This window comes from Thamnophis sirtalis, unplaced genomic scaffold, assembly GCF_051295495.1.
Source record: "Thamnophis sirtalis isolate CommonGarterSnake01/CBP01778 unplaced genomic scaffold, rThaSir2_p1.2 scaffold_1, whole genome shotgun sequence".
Taxonomy (NCBI): Eukaryota; Metazoa; Chordata; class Lepidosauria; order Squamata; family Natricidae; genus Thamnophis; species Thamnophis sirtalis.
This window is the reverse complement of record NW_028261381.1, coordinates 86,166,010-86,183,298: the sequence shown is the minus strand read 5'-3', so window position 1 is coordinate 86,183,298 and position 17,289 is coordinate 86,166,010. Positions and strand designations below refer to the sequence as shown.

Here is a 17,289-nt window from a genome sequence, read left to right as displayed (position 1 = left end):
TTGTACCAGAGAGGTTCTCTCCCTCACCAATTGGTATTTATTCCAATACATTCCTTTTGGAGAGTTTCAAGAATAGTCGGAGAGTAGTCAAGAAACTTATATTATTTCTGATCCATTGCAGATTTACAACTTTTTTCTTTAGCAACCCCGCCCTTTTTTTTTTCTAATAAAGGGAACACGTTAGCAGGAATACACTCTGGATGTTTGTAGACAGGAACAGAAACACTACATATTATTTATGAATTACAATGATGCTTCCCTCACTTATTGCTTGGAGCCTTCTCTGTCACCTTCCTTAGCTGAACACAAGATTACCTACTGTACTACTGATGGAAAAAAATAGAAGAGAAAAAGCAGATATCTCCCTGTACCTTCCTCTTATCTTGATGTGCTCAAATTCCTTTTTTTCCTTGCTTGTTGATCTTGTTTTTTGGAAACTGGGTTGTTTATATATTCCACTGGAGCTGCCCTAGGTAAGTTAGCAAGAACAAGACTCTAATAAGGCATAGTCATTATCTCCAGAAATGATTGGCAATCATTCAGTCAATACTCTGGAAACTATCTGCATCAGCAAACAGTCCACAGTCTCCCGCTCCTATCTGATTCAACTTCCTTTACTCTCCTTCCATTTCAAAAAGGAAACTATTGAACTATGAATATTAACTAATACTATAATAACTGAGTATTAACTAGGCTGTGTTTCGGTATGACCCCACTCCAAAAAATCATGTTTGATGTATGCCTCTGGTATTCTGTTGGTTTCTAGTAGGATAGTTTATCTTCTAGGATGAGAAGGTTCAAGGAACAATCTTCATTTTCCAAATACCACCACACTTAAGCATCATTGTTCTGTGACTTACTCTCATACTCTTATTTTGCCAGATGTAGAAAGAAAAGAGCAAAGCAACCGAGACAAGGTTCAAGGTCTTGCATATATTGGGTTGAAGGAAGGAAGAAAATTTTCCTGTTTTAAAGTTTACCCAATTTAAGTATTTCAAGTATTCCTATGGTGTTACAAAATCTGTGGATCGAATACAATATACCCACCCAAATTGCAGTTGATAGGTTACATCGCAAATAGTAAAGCTATATTCATCCTGGATTTGGCTTATTAGGTAAGTCAACCAAGTTGCATAAAACAGCTGAAGCCTGAGTACCCTACTTTACAAAGTAACTCCAATTTAGAACAAAGAAAACATTTTATTTTAAAAATATTTAACTGTCTAATACATTACACTTCAACAATATTTATAGTAAAGGATCTTACAAGAAACAGCTTTGATATATTAGTATAAGAAATATTCCTTATCCACATAGGGACTTTCTCTGTAGTGTAAAAACACCAAATAGCTGAAATGACATTTGCATATAAAAGCTACCAGTGATGCTAGTGCTTAATTTGCACAGTGATTTTTTTTTTAAAAAAAGTCAACACAAAAACAATACCCAAAATATACAATTAATGCAAGCTATACACAGCTAACAAAAATGATAGGAACACCATTGCAAATTCATCTCCACTTGGTCAAAAAGTACACACGGGAGAAGTATGACTGTTCTCTGATATGGCTTATCAAATTAAAACACCAAAGCAATTCAGCAAGCTTCACAGATTGGAGAACTCCACCAATAATGCACTTCGATATATTCTGTTGTCAAAGCTTATGGGCAGCATCTATAAGGGCCATGGTAAGTCACTAAAATCAACTGGGCCACCAAGCCCTGCATCTGCTTCCAAAAGGCTCATGATGACTGCCATCGCTGCCTCATCATTGCTGGGGCTGCTGGATCCTTGGTCATTCTCTATCATATCAATGCCTATATGGGAGTTTTCCCCTGGAAAGAGAATAGGAAAAATTAAATGTTACAATAATTCTATTCCTAAATTAATTATTATACTTAGAAAAGTATACAGTATAAAGGTAAAGGTTCCCCTCAAACATATGTGCTAGTCATTCCCGACTTAAGGGGGCAGTGCTCATCTCTGTTTCAAAGCCGAAGAGTCAGCACTGTTCGAAGATGTCTCCGTGGTCATGTGGCTGGACGCCAAAAGAGCACATGGAACGCTGTTACCTTCCCACCAAAAGTGGTCCCTATTTTTCTACTTGCATTTTACATGCTTTCAAACTCCTAGGTTGGTAGCTGGACAAGTAACAGGAGCTCACTCCGTTATGCAGCGCTAGGGATTCAAACTGCTGAACTGCCAACCTTTCTGATCGACAAGCTCATGTCTTAGCCACTGAGCCACTGCATCCCTCTATTTAGTATAATTGAGAGCAATGTTAAGAGCAACTGCATATAGTATGAACTCTCTTATTTCATAGCTGATTTTATGTCTGTCAACTGTACAAAGAAATGAAACATCCATATAGTATTGTGTAACTGATGACATTATAGTATAAATAATTAAAATTTGGATAAAATACTACTAGTTAGTGTTTAGACTATCTTAAGAATTTTTCCGGGGGATGAGGTAGATTAAAATTGAAAAAAGAACCTAATTTTAGTAAGATTTATTAAAAATCAATATAAAATATTCTAAATAGTAATATTTAAGATATTAATCTTACATTTTATCATAGTAACTTGTAAAATTACTAATATGGTACCAAAGTTGTAGAATTTCTTTTAAGAAATAATGTTGGAGCTAAACTAAAAACATCTTCCAACAAAATGATCCTCCAAAACTCTAGAGCTTTATTAATACAATATTACGTTCTACAATATGCTCATCTTTTAATTTTCTATATATTTTCTTAGAAATTCTATTCATTCTATGTAGGGCAGGATTCATCCTTAAGGATTTCACCTAGCTCCACAATGAAAGGGCTCTACTCTCCTATTCCTCATTTTAATCTTCTAACTTTCATGAATTGGCTTACCAAGAATGGAGTTGTTGTCAGAATATGGATAGACTGGATTGTCTTGTATCTGGCCAGGCAATATACTGGCAGGAGGAATGTCTTGTGTTCCACCATTCAAAACCTGAAAGAAAATGAAAACAAAATGTCAGTTGGTCTTACCTGAACTGCATGTCTCGAAGGATGGCGTGGGAGCAGTTACAGCTGGGTATTGTCACGGCCCATCTGCCCGGAGACTGAGGTAAATCTTGAGGGCACTCTCTCTACTCCTCTGACTCTCCAGATTAATCGATGGTCCAGTCAAGGTGAATCTAGAAGGAAGGGAACAGAGCAAACCCCCCATTCCCCCTGATCCCTGACTGACCGGTAACTATCTGAACTCAGGCCTACCCTCCGCGGGGCGCACTATGGGTGGGAAGTGACTGCTCCCACGCCATCCTTCAAGACATGCAGTTCAGGTAAGACCAACTGACAGTCTCCAAAGTGGGGCATGGGAGGAGTCACAGCTGGGACATACCAAAGCTAGGTGTCCCTGGGAGGGGCCATGGGACCTGAGTCTCCCCGAGTGTCTAGCACTCTCTGGAGAACTCTCCTCCCAAAGGATGCTTCCGCGAAAGCATCCAACCGATAGTGTCTGATGAATGGAGAGGGCGAAGCCCATGCTGCCGCCCTACATATGTTCTCGATGGGGGCCTGGGTGGCCCAGGCCGCCAAGGTGGCTGCATTTTTGGTGGAGTATGCGGTGATGCCCTCAAGCACCTCACGCCTTGTAGGCCTTGGAGATGGCTATTCTGATCCATCTACTTATGGTGGCTGGGGAGATCTTCGCTCCTCTGGTTGCAGGGTGAAAGGAAACGAAGAGAGCCTATGACCGCCTAATGGCTGACATGCACTTCAGATAGATGCGCAGCACCCTCCTCAAGGTGATGCCAGGATCTCTTCCTTCCTCTGGAGGGAGATGGACAAAAGTCTGGGAGAACAATCTCCTGAGCCCTATGAAAGGGGGAATTAATCTTGGGCATGAAGGCTGGGTCGAGCCTGAGTACAACCCTGTTGCTGTGGAATATGCAGAGATCCGCCCTAGCCAACAGCGCGTTGATCTCTGACACCCTCCTGGCAGAAGTGATGGCTACGAGGAACACCACCTTGAGGGTAAGAAGCTGAAGACTCAAGTCCCTCAGAGGCTCGAATGGTGCTTCTAGGAGTGCCTGAAGCACTGTGGGTAGGTCCCAAGAGGGAAAACTGGATTACTGGGGGCCGGAGGTTAGTTGCTCCTCTGAGGAATCGCTTAATGATGGGAAGTTGGGAAAAGATTGTGTACCCACTCTCCCCAGGATGGTGGCCAGGGCTGAGACCTGCCTTCTGAGGGTGCTAGGGGCCAGACCTTCTTCCAGTCCATTCTGGAGGAAATCCAGTATCTGCGGGACTGTGGCCGATGCCAGTTCTACCTGAGCAGACTGGCACCAGGACGCAAAGGAGACCCAGGTCGCATTGTAGATACAAGTGGTGGATCTCCTCCTGGAAGCCTCGATGGTCCCAATGACCTTGGTGAAAATCTGAGCCTCCCTTAATTGTTCCTGCTCAATCGCCAGAAGGTCAGTTGGAGCCAGTCTGGGTCTGGGTGGACCATGCTCCCCTGGAGAAAGGACACCTCCCCCCGAGGCATCTTCCAATAGAGAGAGGTTGACATTTCTATCAGATCTGTGAACCAGGGACGTCAGGGCCAATAGGGAGCCACCAGGATGACCTCTGCCTTCTCTAGTACTAGCTTCCAGGAAGGAGAGGGAGGGGAGGAAAGGAGTAGAGAAGTCTTGATGGCCAACTGAAGCACAGGGAGTCGTTGTCCATTGCTCCCTGTATCGGGAACCATGGCATGAACCTCGGAAGCTTGGTGTTCGATGGGGAGGCAAAGAGATCCACTGCTGGCCAGCCGAATCTCTGGCAGATCCGGTCAAAGATGCTGGGGTGAAGTTGCCACTCTCTGTGGTCTACTGTCTCCCTGCTTAGCCAGTCCACCTGATGATTCTCCTCCCCAGAGATATGTTCTGCTCGGATTGATAGAAGATTCCATTCTGCCCAGTTCCCCAATCTCATCGCCTTGTCATGAAGTGCCATGGAGTGGGTGCCCCCTTGCTTGTTCACATGCACCTTGGCCGCCACATTGTCCGTCAGCACCAGAACGTGCTTTCCTGATACCGTCGCCTTGAAGCGCCAGAGAGCCAGGTGGATCACTCTGAGCTCCAGCCAGTTCTTGGAGGAGGAAAAGACCTGGAGTCTATTTGTGGGTTGGGAGCAAAACTCCAAGCGTAACCAAGCCTGACTGTCCGTAGCACCCATGCATCCGTGGTGATGCAATCCCAATGATCCGCGAACAAAGTAAGGCAGCCACCGATGGGGTGATTCGATCCTGAATCACTTGTTTCTGCGGAAGGGGCGGCTGCCCCCCCCCTCGAAAGGGACGCTTGCTAGGCTGTTGAAACCTGTATCTGTCCCTAAAGAACTGTCTATCCCCCTGCCTGGAGAATCTGGGAGCAGATTACCTTGGCTGTTGGAAGTCCTGTTCAGGTGCTCGATAATTGGATCTTCTGGGGTAGGGTGCCGAGTGGTGATCAGATCGCTTGGATGTAGATGGGGAGACCTTTCACTTTTTCTTGTCCTCAACGAGGATGGGGTCCAGAGATGGACTGAACAGCTTTCCCCCCATGTATTCTGTGCCTGCCAAATGCCATTTTCCCGGAACTCTGCCTGCCAGTTGCGCAGCCACAGCAAGTGTCTCGAATGCCACTGAAGAGAATAGGGTCCTGGAAGAGTACCTTACCGCATCCAGGGTGGCATCCGCCGAGAACTGGGTGGCCACCATCACCTTCGTAATGTCCTGCAGGAGTCTAACGTCCAACGCTGGAGTTCTGTCTTGGAGTTGTCCCAGCCATAACAGGGTGGTCCTGTTGAAAAAAGAGGCTGCTATGGCAGCCCTAATCACCCATGATACCGCCTGGAACATCCTGCGCATAACCAACTCCACCTTTCTGTCCTCCGCCTTCAGGCAGTTGGAAATGTCTCCCGTCACCACACAGTCCAAACACGTGAGCCAAGTCCGACTGAGTCGCTCTCCTCATTCCTGGGTCCTGCGATCTCTGCGGTGAGCCCGGGATCGCTTGCAGCCGCAGTTGTGTGCGGGGCCTGGGGCTCCCCCCCGTGCCACCGGACCATGGCTCGGGAGCCTCTCAGTAGCACTGACCGCTTCTGTGCACAGGCTGATTACAGAGCGCACGAGAGGAGGTAAACTTAGACGAAGCAAGCTAAGCTGAGAAATTCAAAGGTAAAATCTCGTACCAAGGAGAGCCAGCTAATTTAGCTCCTTCTGGGCCGAAGACTGAGGTTAATCTGGAGAGTCAGAGGAGGAGTAGAGGGAGTGGCCTCAAGATTTACCTGTCTCTGGGCAGATGGGCCATGACAATACCCAGCTGTGACTCCTCCCACGCCCCACCTCGGAGACTAAAAAGGCTTTATATTCAGCCTATTTTACACATTTGATCTTCCTGGAAGTTATAAAAGTCTAGCATAAAATTAACTCTTCAATGAAATTTATAAATAGTAATATTTCTATACATAAAATTTCATCTACATTATATAGCCATGTAGCCTCCTCAGTAATTTGCTTTGTACAATCACCTGTCAACTTAGTGACAAAGAAGTCCTACTCAGGCAGAATACATGCTTTCCTATGTAGTTCATTACTGCTATAATTACAATCATTCTAGAGCAGGGGTGTCAAACGCACATCACGGCAGCATCACGTGAAGTATCAGGACTTTCCCCCCACTCGCTAAATGGGGCGTGGGCATAACACATCCATTCCACAGCCATGGCCCAGGAGTTTGACAGCCCTGTCCTAGAGATTTCTAACTTGGGAACCAAATTTTGGTGAACTTTAGCTACACCCTATGTTTCACAGTTAGTTAAAAATCCTATGTGGTTATTTTCCTTATCAAACCTTGTGTTGAGAAATAAAATTGATTCATTATGTTACAAAGCTTCATATGCACATGCGTTCTGTAATATCATACTTCAAAAACAATGCTGTCACCAATATTACCCTTACACATGTCCCAAGTGATGACACTACATTCCAGATGATGCTCTATGTAGACAAAGTGAAACTAGGTGTAATTATACCACTTATAAAAATCAAATGTGACTGCATAAGATAGTGTGCCCTATCTCTTTAATTTCTGGGAAGTTGGAATCTTATCAGGACTACATTGTTTTAAATGGAAGAATGGATTAATTCTTCATATATAATGGCTACACCACACTCTTTTATACTACTAGATAACCCATGACATGTTTGATCATTTCAGAGATATTGCCTTACATAATCAAGGAAGGATGATCAAGGGTAAAAAAATCCATGTAAGTGGGAGCAACTTCTGACTTCTTGCGAGCTTGACTTGGCTCACTGCCCTTTGGCAGCTGATGGTGGGAATGGTCTACCTGGTCTCTTGAGGACTAGGATGGGACTGGCCTACATGATTTCTAGTGGGCAAAGGAGGGGCCAGTCTATCTGGCCTTCAGATGGCCAGAAGGCTAGGGCAGGACCAGTTTACTAAACCTCCAACTAACAGCCCAGCAACACTGAGACCACAAATTTTTCAAATTTCAATTCACTTTGGACGAGAGGGGAGAGATCACATTCAACCAGACAAAGAAAGAGAATGACAATCTGAGAAAGAATGTCAGTTACCTTAGTGGTAAAGTAATTATAAAATATGAGGTAGAGATAGCATATAAGATTATCACTAGCCATATTTAGCAAACATATAGGACTGCACACATAGCAATGTAGATTTCACCAGAGGGAGAAAGCTTTATTTTGCTAGTACTGCAGAGAATGGCAGTTGGTCTTACCTGAACTGCTATTTTCGGGGCTTGGACAGGAGGTTCCAGTGGATGGTATTGACACACCCATTTGGCCACGAGACTGGGATGAAGCTGAAGACACGCCTCTGTGCTCCACCCTTTCTTCTCCAGTTCATCGAAGTGAGCTCCCCTCAGACCTGAAAACAAGGCACAAAGGAGAACTCCCACCACCGCAGCTATCCTACTACCTAGGACGGGAACTGGAGCCTCCTGTCCGAGCCCCGCAAATAGCAGTTCAGGTAAGACCAACTGCCATTTTCCAGAGGGACAGGAGGCTCCAGTGGATGGGACCTACCAAAGGTAAGTCCCATAGGCAGGGAACTCCTGCTCTGCTAACCTGCTGTAGCACCCTGCGCCCAAACGCTGCATCAGCCAATACGAACGTGTCCAACACATAATGTCGGATAAACAGCGATGGGGATGCCCATGTAGCCGCTCTGCAAATGTCTTCTATGGGGGCCTGGGAGGCCCAAGCTGCCGAGATGGCAGGGAAACCTCTGGGATTCGTATGCTAGGAAGATGGCTAAGCGGATCCACCGGCTAATGGTGGAAGGCGTTACCCTCCTACCCAGAGACGACAGTTGGAAAGATAGGAAGAGTGCCTCTGACCTCCAGACGCTGTCTGCTTCAGGTAAATATGCAGGGCCCATCTGATGTCCAAACAGTGCCACTGCTGTTCCCGTTCCCTAGCTGGATTAGGGCAGAAATCGGGGAGAACACGTTCCTGGGAACGGTTGAATATGGAATTCACCTTAGGAAGGAAGGCTGGGTCCAATCTCAACACGACCCTGTTGTTGTGGAACATGCACAAGTCCTCCCTAGAAGAGAGTGCTCCTAGCTCTGACACCCTTCTAGCCGAAGTGATGGTGACTAGGAATACCATCTTAAGGGTTAGGTGTTTCAGGCTAACTGTTCTCAATGGCTCAAAGGGCTCCTCCATGAGAGCCCATAGCACAGTGGGAAGATTCCACGGGGGGGATCTATGCACCACTGGGGGTTACAGGTTGGAGACCCCCCCCCCCCGAAGGAACTTCTTCACAACAGGAAGTTTGGTGCTCAAAGGCTCAAAGGCCCTTGCCCAAGAGGGCAAGGGCAGCTAGTTGCCTGTTCACAGTCCCCTGAGCAAGACCCTTGTCTAGACCAGCCTGGATGAATTCTAGGACCTGCGGTACCGAGGCCCTGGTGGGCTCAATCCATTTTGCCTGGCACCAGGAAATGAAAGCCACCCATGTGGCATCGAGGTGGCATTTCTGCGAGAGGCCTCTATGGTTCTAATCACCCGCAGAGAAAATTGAGCTCCATTTAGGCGCTCTCGCTCAATCTCTACATGGCTAGTTGTAGCTAATGTGGTTCCGGGTGCATCAGCTTTCCTTGGTGCTGCTCTATTTCCCCCTCCGGTATCTGCCATGGAGGCTGGACTGACAGGATCTTGAGGTCCGCGAACTAAGGTCTCCTCGGCCAGTGAGGAGCCACCAGGATCAGCTCTGCCTGCTCCCTGACGAGCTTCTGAACTACCCCGGGAAGGAGGGGGAGGGGAGGAAAAGCGTACAGAAATCCCCTTGGCCACCTTGCACGAAGGGCGTCAACTCCTTCCGTTCCCCGAGCTGGGAATCCAGAGAAGAACCGCGGACGCTGGATGTTGTCCGGAGTGGCAAAGAGGTCCACTTCTGGCTGTCCGAACCTCCGGCAGATGCTCTGGAATAGCTCCTGGGACAGGCTCCACTCTCCGTTGTCCACCCTCTCAACTGAGCCATTTGGCCTGATGGTTGTTGATCCCCGTGATGTGTTCCGCCTGGATCGACTGCAGATGTCCCTCTGCCCAGGTGCCCAGAGACATCGCTTCAGTGTGCAGTGCCTTGTAACGTGTGCCGACCTGCCGACTGATGTGGGCTTTGGCCACCATGTTGTCGGTGAGAACCAGGATGTGATGACCCTCAATAGCGGTCCAGAAATATCGAAGCTCCAGATAGATCACCCGGAGTTCCAGCCAATTGATGTTATGTCGTAGGACCATTGGCCCTGCACCAACTGGTCACCCCCCAGTCAAACACGCTGGCGTCCATGGTGAGAACGAGGGGTTCCTGGTCTCTGAACTTGCATCCCTTGAGCAAGGCTGGGGACAGCCACCACTTGAGGGAAATCCGTATCTGAGGGGTGGCCTCGACCTTGGCCAGTGAGCTGCTGGTGTTGGCTCTCTGGAAGGGTAGGAGTCGCCACTGCAGATCATCTACATCCAGGCAAGCCCAGTCGGAATTCTCTGGTTCCTGAGCTACCCCAGATTGGGGAGCTAGAATGGACCTGGGCAGGGCCTGATCCTCCCTAGGATACTTGTGGGCGCAGGAATCTTCCAGGTCCAAATCCTGGTCCTCCAGGGAAAGGGGAGAAGGAGACCTTTCCCCAAAAAATCTCCCTGGGGAATCTGGAGAGAGTCCAGGCTGGAACTCACCCCCCAATGGGGATCTGGAATGGGGGGGGGGGGAAGGCACTAAGCCTACCTTGCAAGGCCCTCAGTTTTTCAGCCCTGGAAAAGGTCTTTGAAAGAGCCTTGTGCCTCCTCAGTTCATCCCTCTCGGTGGCACGAGAGGGGTGGGGGTTTGCAGCCTTAAGGGCCCTGGGATAAGCAGTGGGTCGCTGCCTGTTTGAAGGTCCTTCCCCAGGAGAGCATGGGGGAGAAGGAGACCAGCCCGCCTCCTCCGCCATCTTGACCATGTGGGGGAATAAGGAAAATAAAGAAAAAACTACTCACCCTCCTTGTGAAGCCTCCTGGCTCTCCCTCTCTTCTGCTGCAACAGTTAAGGAGAAAACAAACTGCTTTCTCCCCTTCTGGGCAGTCCCTGCCTCAGCACCGAGAATGGTGTGTTTGGGGACTGCTGCCGAGGCTTGCCTCGGCCCGGGTCGCTTTGCGTGCTCCCCTCCGCTCCGCAGTGTCCTCACAGTTCAAAAAAACTTGTTCACGCTCTTCCCAGTGCTCCATGCTCTCCGCGGCTCGATTCCAGCCACCGAAGCCGTTTCCAGTAGATTGGTGCGATGGGGGGCCCTCTGGGCTGGGAATCCCTAGCCTCTAGCCTCCCGATTGCATAAAAAACCCCAGGATCAGCACCATGTGCTTGGCAAAACCGGAAATGGCTGCTGCGACCTCAGCGCTCTCTCCGATCCCAAGGATACAAAGTAACACTCCCTGGTGGTTAGAAAAGAAAACCACATAGAGCTACTTACAGGCTAGAGCAGAGAGCTAGCTACGGTGGCTGCAGAGGGAAGGAGGTTCCAGTAGAGATAGAAATCGCAGGAGACATTAAAAATATGACTCGTCTTTAGCCAGACTGAGATGAAGTGGAGAAGAAAGGGTGGAGCACAGAGGCGTGTCTTCAGCTTCATCCCAGTTTCGTGGCCAAATAGGCATGTCAATACCATCCACTGGAACCTCCTGTCCCTTGCTCCGAAAGAAAAAATATTCAAAAAATTCTGTTTTGTCATTTCTAACTTACAGGATTTATTATTTTGTTGTTGCCAAATACAGGGAGGTGGGAGGCGAGAAATGAGTACTGTAAAGGAATGCAACTTAAAAATGAAATTGTTTTCTGCTTTTTATGGTAGCAGAAAAGAGGGAGGAAAGTCACAAAAAGTGTTAGGTGATGTTTGTATCTTGAAAACCCCAGGAGCCCATAATTCAATGTACTTCTGGTCCCAATTTTTTAATTATCAGAGCATTCCAACATCACACATCACATTTTTGTAAAACCCCTCTAATGTTTAGTGAGAAGACTACTTTCCTAGCCAGAATTCCCCAACTCTAGCAATAACAATAGACCACAAACCCACAGTCACATTTCACCAGGAATTATCCAGAACCAAAGACATAATGCAGAAGGATGAAAGAAACTGTAATTTACAAAATCAATTTTAACAATCACAATCAATTCTTCTGGGACAAGCATCACTTCAACTTAAAACTAGAATCCATACACGTCAGCTGGCAGTCAATTGCTGCGATCCCAAATCCCTGGCATTCCACAAGCAATTCTATCAACAGACATATCTACCTACAATCAACTTACAAGAACCCCCCAGAATTAAAGTCAACTACACAACCAACCAGTGATAGCTCTAACCCTTAACCAACCCCCGCAACTCCCCCAACTAGCACTACACCTCCCAAGGACTCTCACCTGATGTAACCTCCCCATGACAAGACCCTCATCTGATGGAACCCTCCATTACAAGATCTAATGACTACACAAAGCCTTTATAAACTGAAGAACATCAACACTGACTTTCCCTAAATTCCACTGAAAATGTTAATTAGCCTGGTAACAAAATGTTCAGAAACCAACCCTCAAGCTCGGAGAATGAACTTCTAGCCTCATCTTACCCTTGAGCTACAGATATTCACCATTATCACTATTTCCCTCTTCTAAAATGACATATTAATCATCTGCATGACTAATACACACAGTTCAGCAGTTTGAATCTCACCAGTTCAAGATGGACTCAGCCTTCCATGCTTCTGAGGTCAGTAAAATGAGTATCCAGATTGTTGAAGGCAATATGTTGACACTGTAAACCACTTAGAGAGGACTGTAAAGCACTGTGAAGCTGTGTATAAGTCTAAGTGCTATTGCTACTTAAAATCTAATATCCCTCCCCATTTTGAAATAATCCGAGAAATTCACGTTAAAAAATTCTATATAATCTATTGAGTGACATCAATGTCATAAGACATCCAAGTTGTTGTTCTCAAGGCACAAAATAAAAAATAACAAAATATCAGTATGTTGAAAAAGCTTGGTGTCTTTGTTTTAGAAGAATTGTATGGATATGTATTAAGATATTATTTTAATCATATTATTAAAAAACTACCATTTAATAATATGATTTTAATTAATAACTGTTTTTATAGTACTGCAGGTAGTCCTTGACTTACAACCATTCGTGTAGTGACTGAAGTTACAATGGTGATGAAAAAAGTGACATGATCATTTTTCACACTTAACAACCGTTGCAGCATCTCCATAGTCACTTAATCAAAACTCAGACACTTGGCAATTTAATCATTTATGATGGTTGCAGCATCCCAGGGTCTTGTGATCACCTTTTGTGACCTGCCAAGCAAAAGCAATCGGGAAGCCAGATTAACTTAACAACTGTGTTACTCGGGTGAGTTCCGGCAGCCATTACTGCCGGTTCGCTTTGTGGTTGCACAGCACGTGCACATGATGTACGCTGCATACACATATACAGTACTATAAAAATGTACATGTGCAAAAGCCAAAAACAAGATGGCGGCACCTATGGCACTATCGGGAGAACCGGTTCAAAGGCATGGCAGGTCTGTTTTGCTGCTGGTTCCAGCGACCCAGGCTGCCAAACCACTACCAGTTTGGCTGAACCAGCCCAAACCAGTAGGAACCCACCACTGGTGTTACTAATTTAACAACTGCAGTGATTTACTTTACAACTATGGTAAGAAAAGTCGTAAAATGGAGCAAAACTCACTTAACAACTGTCATGCTTAGCAACAGAAATGTTGGGCTCAATTGTGGTCATAAGTAAAGGACTACCTATATTTTATAGGTTTTTTTATTGTACACTGCCCAGAGTCATATTTGGTGAAATGGATGACCATAGAAACAAGAAAATTAAATGCAGTTAGGTGATAGAAAGTGATAAACTTGGTTATATTTTGTGCTTCCTTTTTTTACTTTAGATCCCATTTAATGCAGGGATACACTGAGATATATTGGTAAATTTTTGATGATAAGATACAAGTAGCTTTATATTCATAATTCATACATAATCAAACAGCAATGAGCAATAACTGAAAAACCTATTTTACAATGTTAGGCACCCTGGTTCATAGGTATCCTGTATACTATAAATATATCTGGCTCCATTGAAGATTTAATAAGACTCTGAAAGATATACAGCTCCAGTTTTCTGGATCTCTGCCACACAAACTTGAGGCTTTTTTAATGATACCCACAAAGAAAATACTGTAACATGATCAATAGTTACATATTGTTCCTACTTAGAGCCAGGATACCATTAACCACAATATACTTAGGATCCTACCTCAAGTGTATTTAATAAGCTCTTCAAATTAGTGCATGGATACTTGTCATCATAAATCAGTTTAATGGTTCTCAAATTTGTTACCTATTGACTAATGGAAACACTGGTCAATAAGGGAAACATTATTTATATGATAAGCATTTATTAATATTAATTTATATTAATATTAAAAATATTAACATATTTTTATATGAAAGTAGTTTTGATTCTTTTGAACAATGAAGATCAAATTTTTGCTATAGCTTGAATTCTGAAGCTTTCATTCGTAGGGCAAATTATGTTCGTATTTTGTGTTTGTACTTAAAAATCCTTTAAACAACTTTTTAAAAACTCCACTTGGAATTATTATATTATTATGCCAGTCTATCATCTATTTCAACAGACTGCAAATGCTGCGATACATTCATTTTACAGATTTGTTACAACAGTTAAAATTAATTTATATGGTGAAGTCTGACAATATAGCTTTTTTTAAAAACTCTTTACAATTCTCCCATCTCACCTTTTTCCCTCCTGGTGATGAAGTATCAGGGGGAGGCGTGCTGGTCATGTTCAATGGGCTAGAGCCACAACTTGAAGGGGAAGATCCTCGTATCCTGTTACACCAACGACAGCCAAATTACAAAAGGCATAAAAAAAAATAAAGTCATTTTTTTTTTAGGATGACATATTATCAACAACCCAAAATTATAATCTGAAACCCTATATGTGTGCTTATTTTTGGAATTTAAACACAATTAAGGAATTATTTTTAGTAAATTATATTGATAAAATATTCCAGTAAATCATAATCTCTGTTCTTAAGACTGCATGGTTGTTCCTCACATTGTTTATGGAGATTCTCAGTCATCCAGGTCATGGTTGTCCCAAAGGTGCTTTTTCAGGAGGCAACTGGACTTTCTGGTTTTTCTTCTCTTTGAAGACGTTTCACTTCTCATCCAAGAAGTTTCTTCAGCTCTGACTGGATGGTGGGGAATAGAAGGATTTATACTCCTTACTGACAGCTGGTCATTTGCATTCTTTTAGTGACAGCTGTCTGCAAAGAGTATAAATCATTTTATTCTCCACCATCCAATCAGAGCTGAAGAAGCTTCTAAGATGAGAACCGAAAAGTCTTCAAAGAAAAAGAAAAAGCAGAAAATCCAGTTGCCTCTTTAAAAAGCACCTTGGGGTTCCTCACATGGTGTTCATTGTGGGACAGTCACAGCATTCTTGTCATGTTTTATGATTTAAGTTTTTGATTTTTATCTCCTAAGGAATATGCTCCAATTTGCTATTGTACTATATATGCCTGGATATGGCAAAAGGAAAATAAAATTGGCAAACAAACTACATTTCTACAAGTTTAATCTATTTTGCCTCTCTGCCATTACTATATGTTGAATATTGCTCATCATAATCTTGGAAATTACATTGGGTTATTTTATTAAACTTCTTTCACAGTTACTGCTTACTTATTGTAGATAAACCATGCTAAAATACTTCACTGTACTAAGAAACATACAAGCAGTTATGCTTGTTTTGTCTTGAAAGGAAACAACTGACCAGCCTATTTAGAAATCAATTTATTGGATTTATATCCCATGTTTCTGTGAAAGATTTAAAAATAGGAATGAAATAGAACTTTTCCTAACAAATTGAGAAACATATACTTAATAATTTTAAAATATGAGCTTTTCCTTACCTATGGATCTCCATTATTTCTTCAGCAATCATCCTGCCAATTTTACCAGCACCGGCTCTCGTTCCACCTGGAATACCAGGAACTGTGGGAAGGGCCCTTTTTGGACCACCTTAAAAAGATTTTCAAAAAAAGAAGAAGAAAGGAAATGAAATTAAATGAAAGGGAAAGAAAAAGGGCACACAAGCTTATATATACCTGCAATCTACACATTTATTCTGAATATAGGTACTGGTAGTTCTCGATTTATGACCACAATTAAGTTCAAAATTTCCACTGTTAAAATTTCAAGGGAGCTTTGTCCCATTTTACGAACTTTCTTGCCACAGTTGTTAAGTGAATCTGACTTTGTTTGCCAGGTTGCAAAAGATGATCACATGACTCCAGGACACTGCAGCCATCATAAACGGATGCCAGTTGCCAAGCAGTTGAATTTTGATCACATGCCCACTGGGATGCAGCAATGGTCGTAAATGTGAAAAACAACCATAAATCACTCTTTTCAATGCTATTTTAACTTTGAACGGTCACTAAACAAATAGTTGTAAGCTGAGGATTACCTGCACTTGCACCTCTGCACTTAACATACCCTTTGCAATTGTTATAATTCTATTATAATTTCTTTTTTGTTTCCTTTCAATCTCATCTTATTTCACTAAACATTCATTTCAATGCAGTAAAGTTGCTCTAACATTACACGAAGAGCAAGGCACTGTATGTTTTACTGCCTACAATGTGATTTTAATATATTTCATGGTCACTGGCATGCATTACTGCCTGACCCTATTAATTCTGATTTTTGAGAGCTGCTGAATGCATTTTTATGTATGACCTTTTTCATCATAGGAGAAATCTTTCAAAACTCAGATTATGTTTTTTCCAGGGATAAAAGTTCTTCTGCCTGTTGAAAAGAAGTAATTTCTATTTCCTGCTACAACTCTTATGTTAACAGTATTCAATTTTCATTAAATGGCAAAGAAATGAATTTTTTAAAGCTACCACTTTTTGTAGGTAGCCCCTGGTGTACTTATGAGAGGTTAAGTGCCCGTTAAAAAAAATAGCCTTGCTACATGGGATTTAAAAGACTGCCCTGGGATATAAAGTCATTTAATGGGCTTTTCTAGTCAAGTTTATTGCATTTCACAATGAGTTTAAAGGGCATTGCAAGCCTCTCACAGTAGGAAATCACTGAAGACAGAGAACTTTCAGCATCTCTATTGTTAAGATAGATACAATATGCCTTGTATGAGAAATGCAAGCTTACAATTACAATTATAAAGTTAAAATCTCCTTCAAAACACAATTTTCTTCTCTATGTTTCACATATCTAACATACTAGGTACACATGCTCCTTAGGTTCTTTAGCAACTCCAAATGGCTGGGTTACATTTGGGAAAAATGTCTGCTCCTCTTTCAATATGATGTTGTAGAGGCTACTTCACTTGATTCCAAATCATCATACAGCTGAATATATATATATATATATACACAAACCCCCAAACAATCAGAACACACCTCCACCCAATCAGGACACACCTCCACCCAATCAGGACACAGCCAAGCTCCCACCCAATCAGTTCAAACCCCCACTGACAGTTAAAAGGAAGAAACAGCCGCAATCTCACATTGCTCCTGGAAGCACCAAGCCTGAAGTAGCCTGAAGATGACGAATGAGACTTCGTCGAAACGTCGCCAAGACATCTCCAATTTTACGTGGGAGAAAACCCGAATAACTAGAGACATATATATATCTCCGGA

The 17,289-nt window shown here is 43.6% G+C and overlaps 1 protein-coding gene across 6 annotated transcripts in view; it reads right to left on the bottom strand.

Annotated features, from left to right (window-relative positions):
- Window positions 1-1,180: 1,180 nt before the first annotated feature.
- The window catches only part of BMAL1 (basic helix-loop-helix ARNT like 1), a 75,389-nt gene continuing 59,280 nt past the window's right edge, over window positions 1,181-17,289 (bottom strand). For all 6 annotated transcript variants that reach the window (XM_087718234.1, XM_014068638.2, XM_087718227.1 and 3 more), the window contains 4 exons: window positions 15,535-15,643; window positions 14,353-14,446; window positions 2,883-2,985; window positions 1,181-1,836 (listed from right to left, as the gene is read on the bottom strand). In XM_087718234.1, coding sequence (XP_087574360.1) covers window positions 1,676-1,836; window positions 2,883-2,985; window positions 14,353-14,446; window positions 15,535-15,643 — 467 coding nt within the window. In that variant the 3' untranslated portion in view covers window positions 1,181-1,675. The remainder of the gene's footprint in view (window positions 1,837-2,882; window positions 2,986-14,352; window positions 14,447-15,534; window positions 15,644-17,289) is intronic.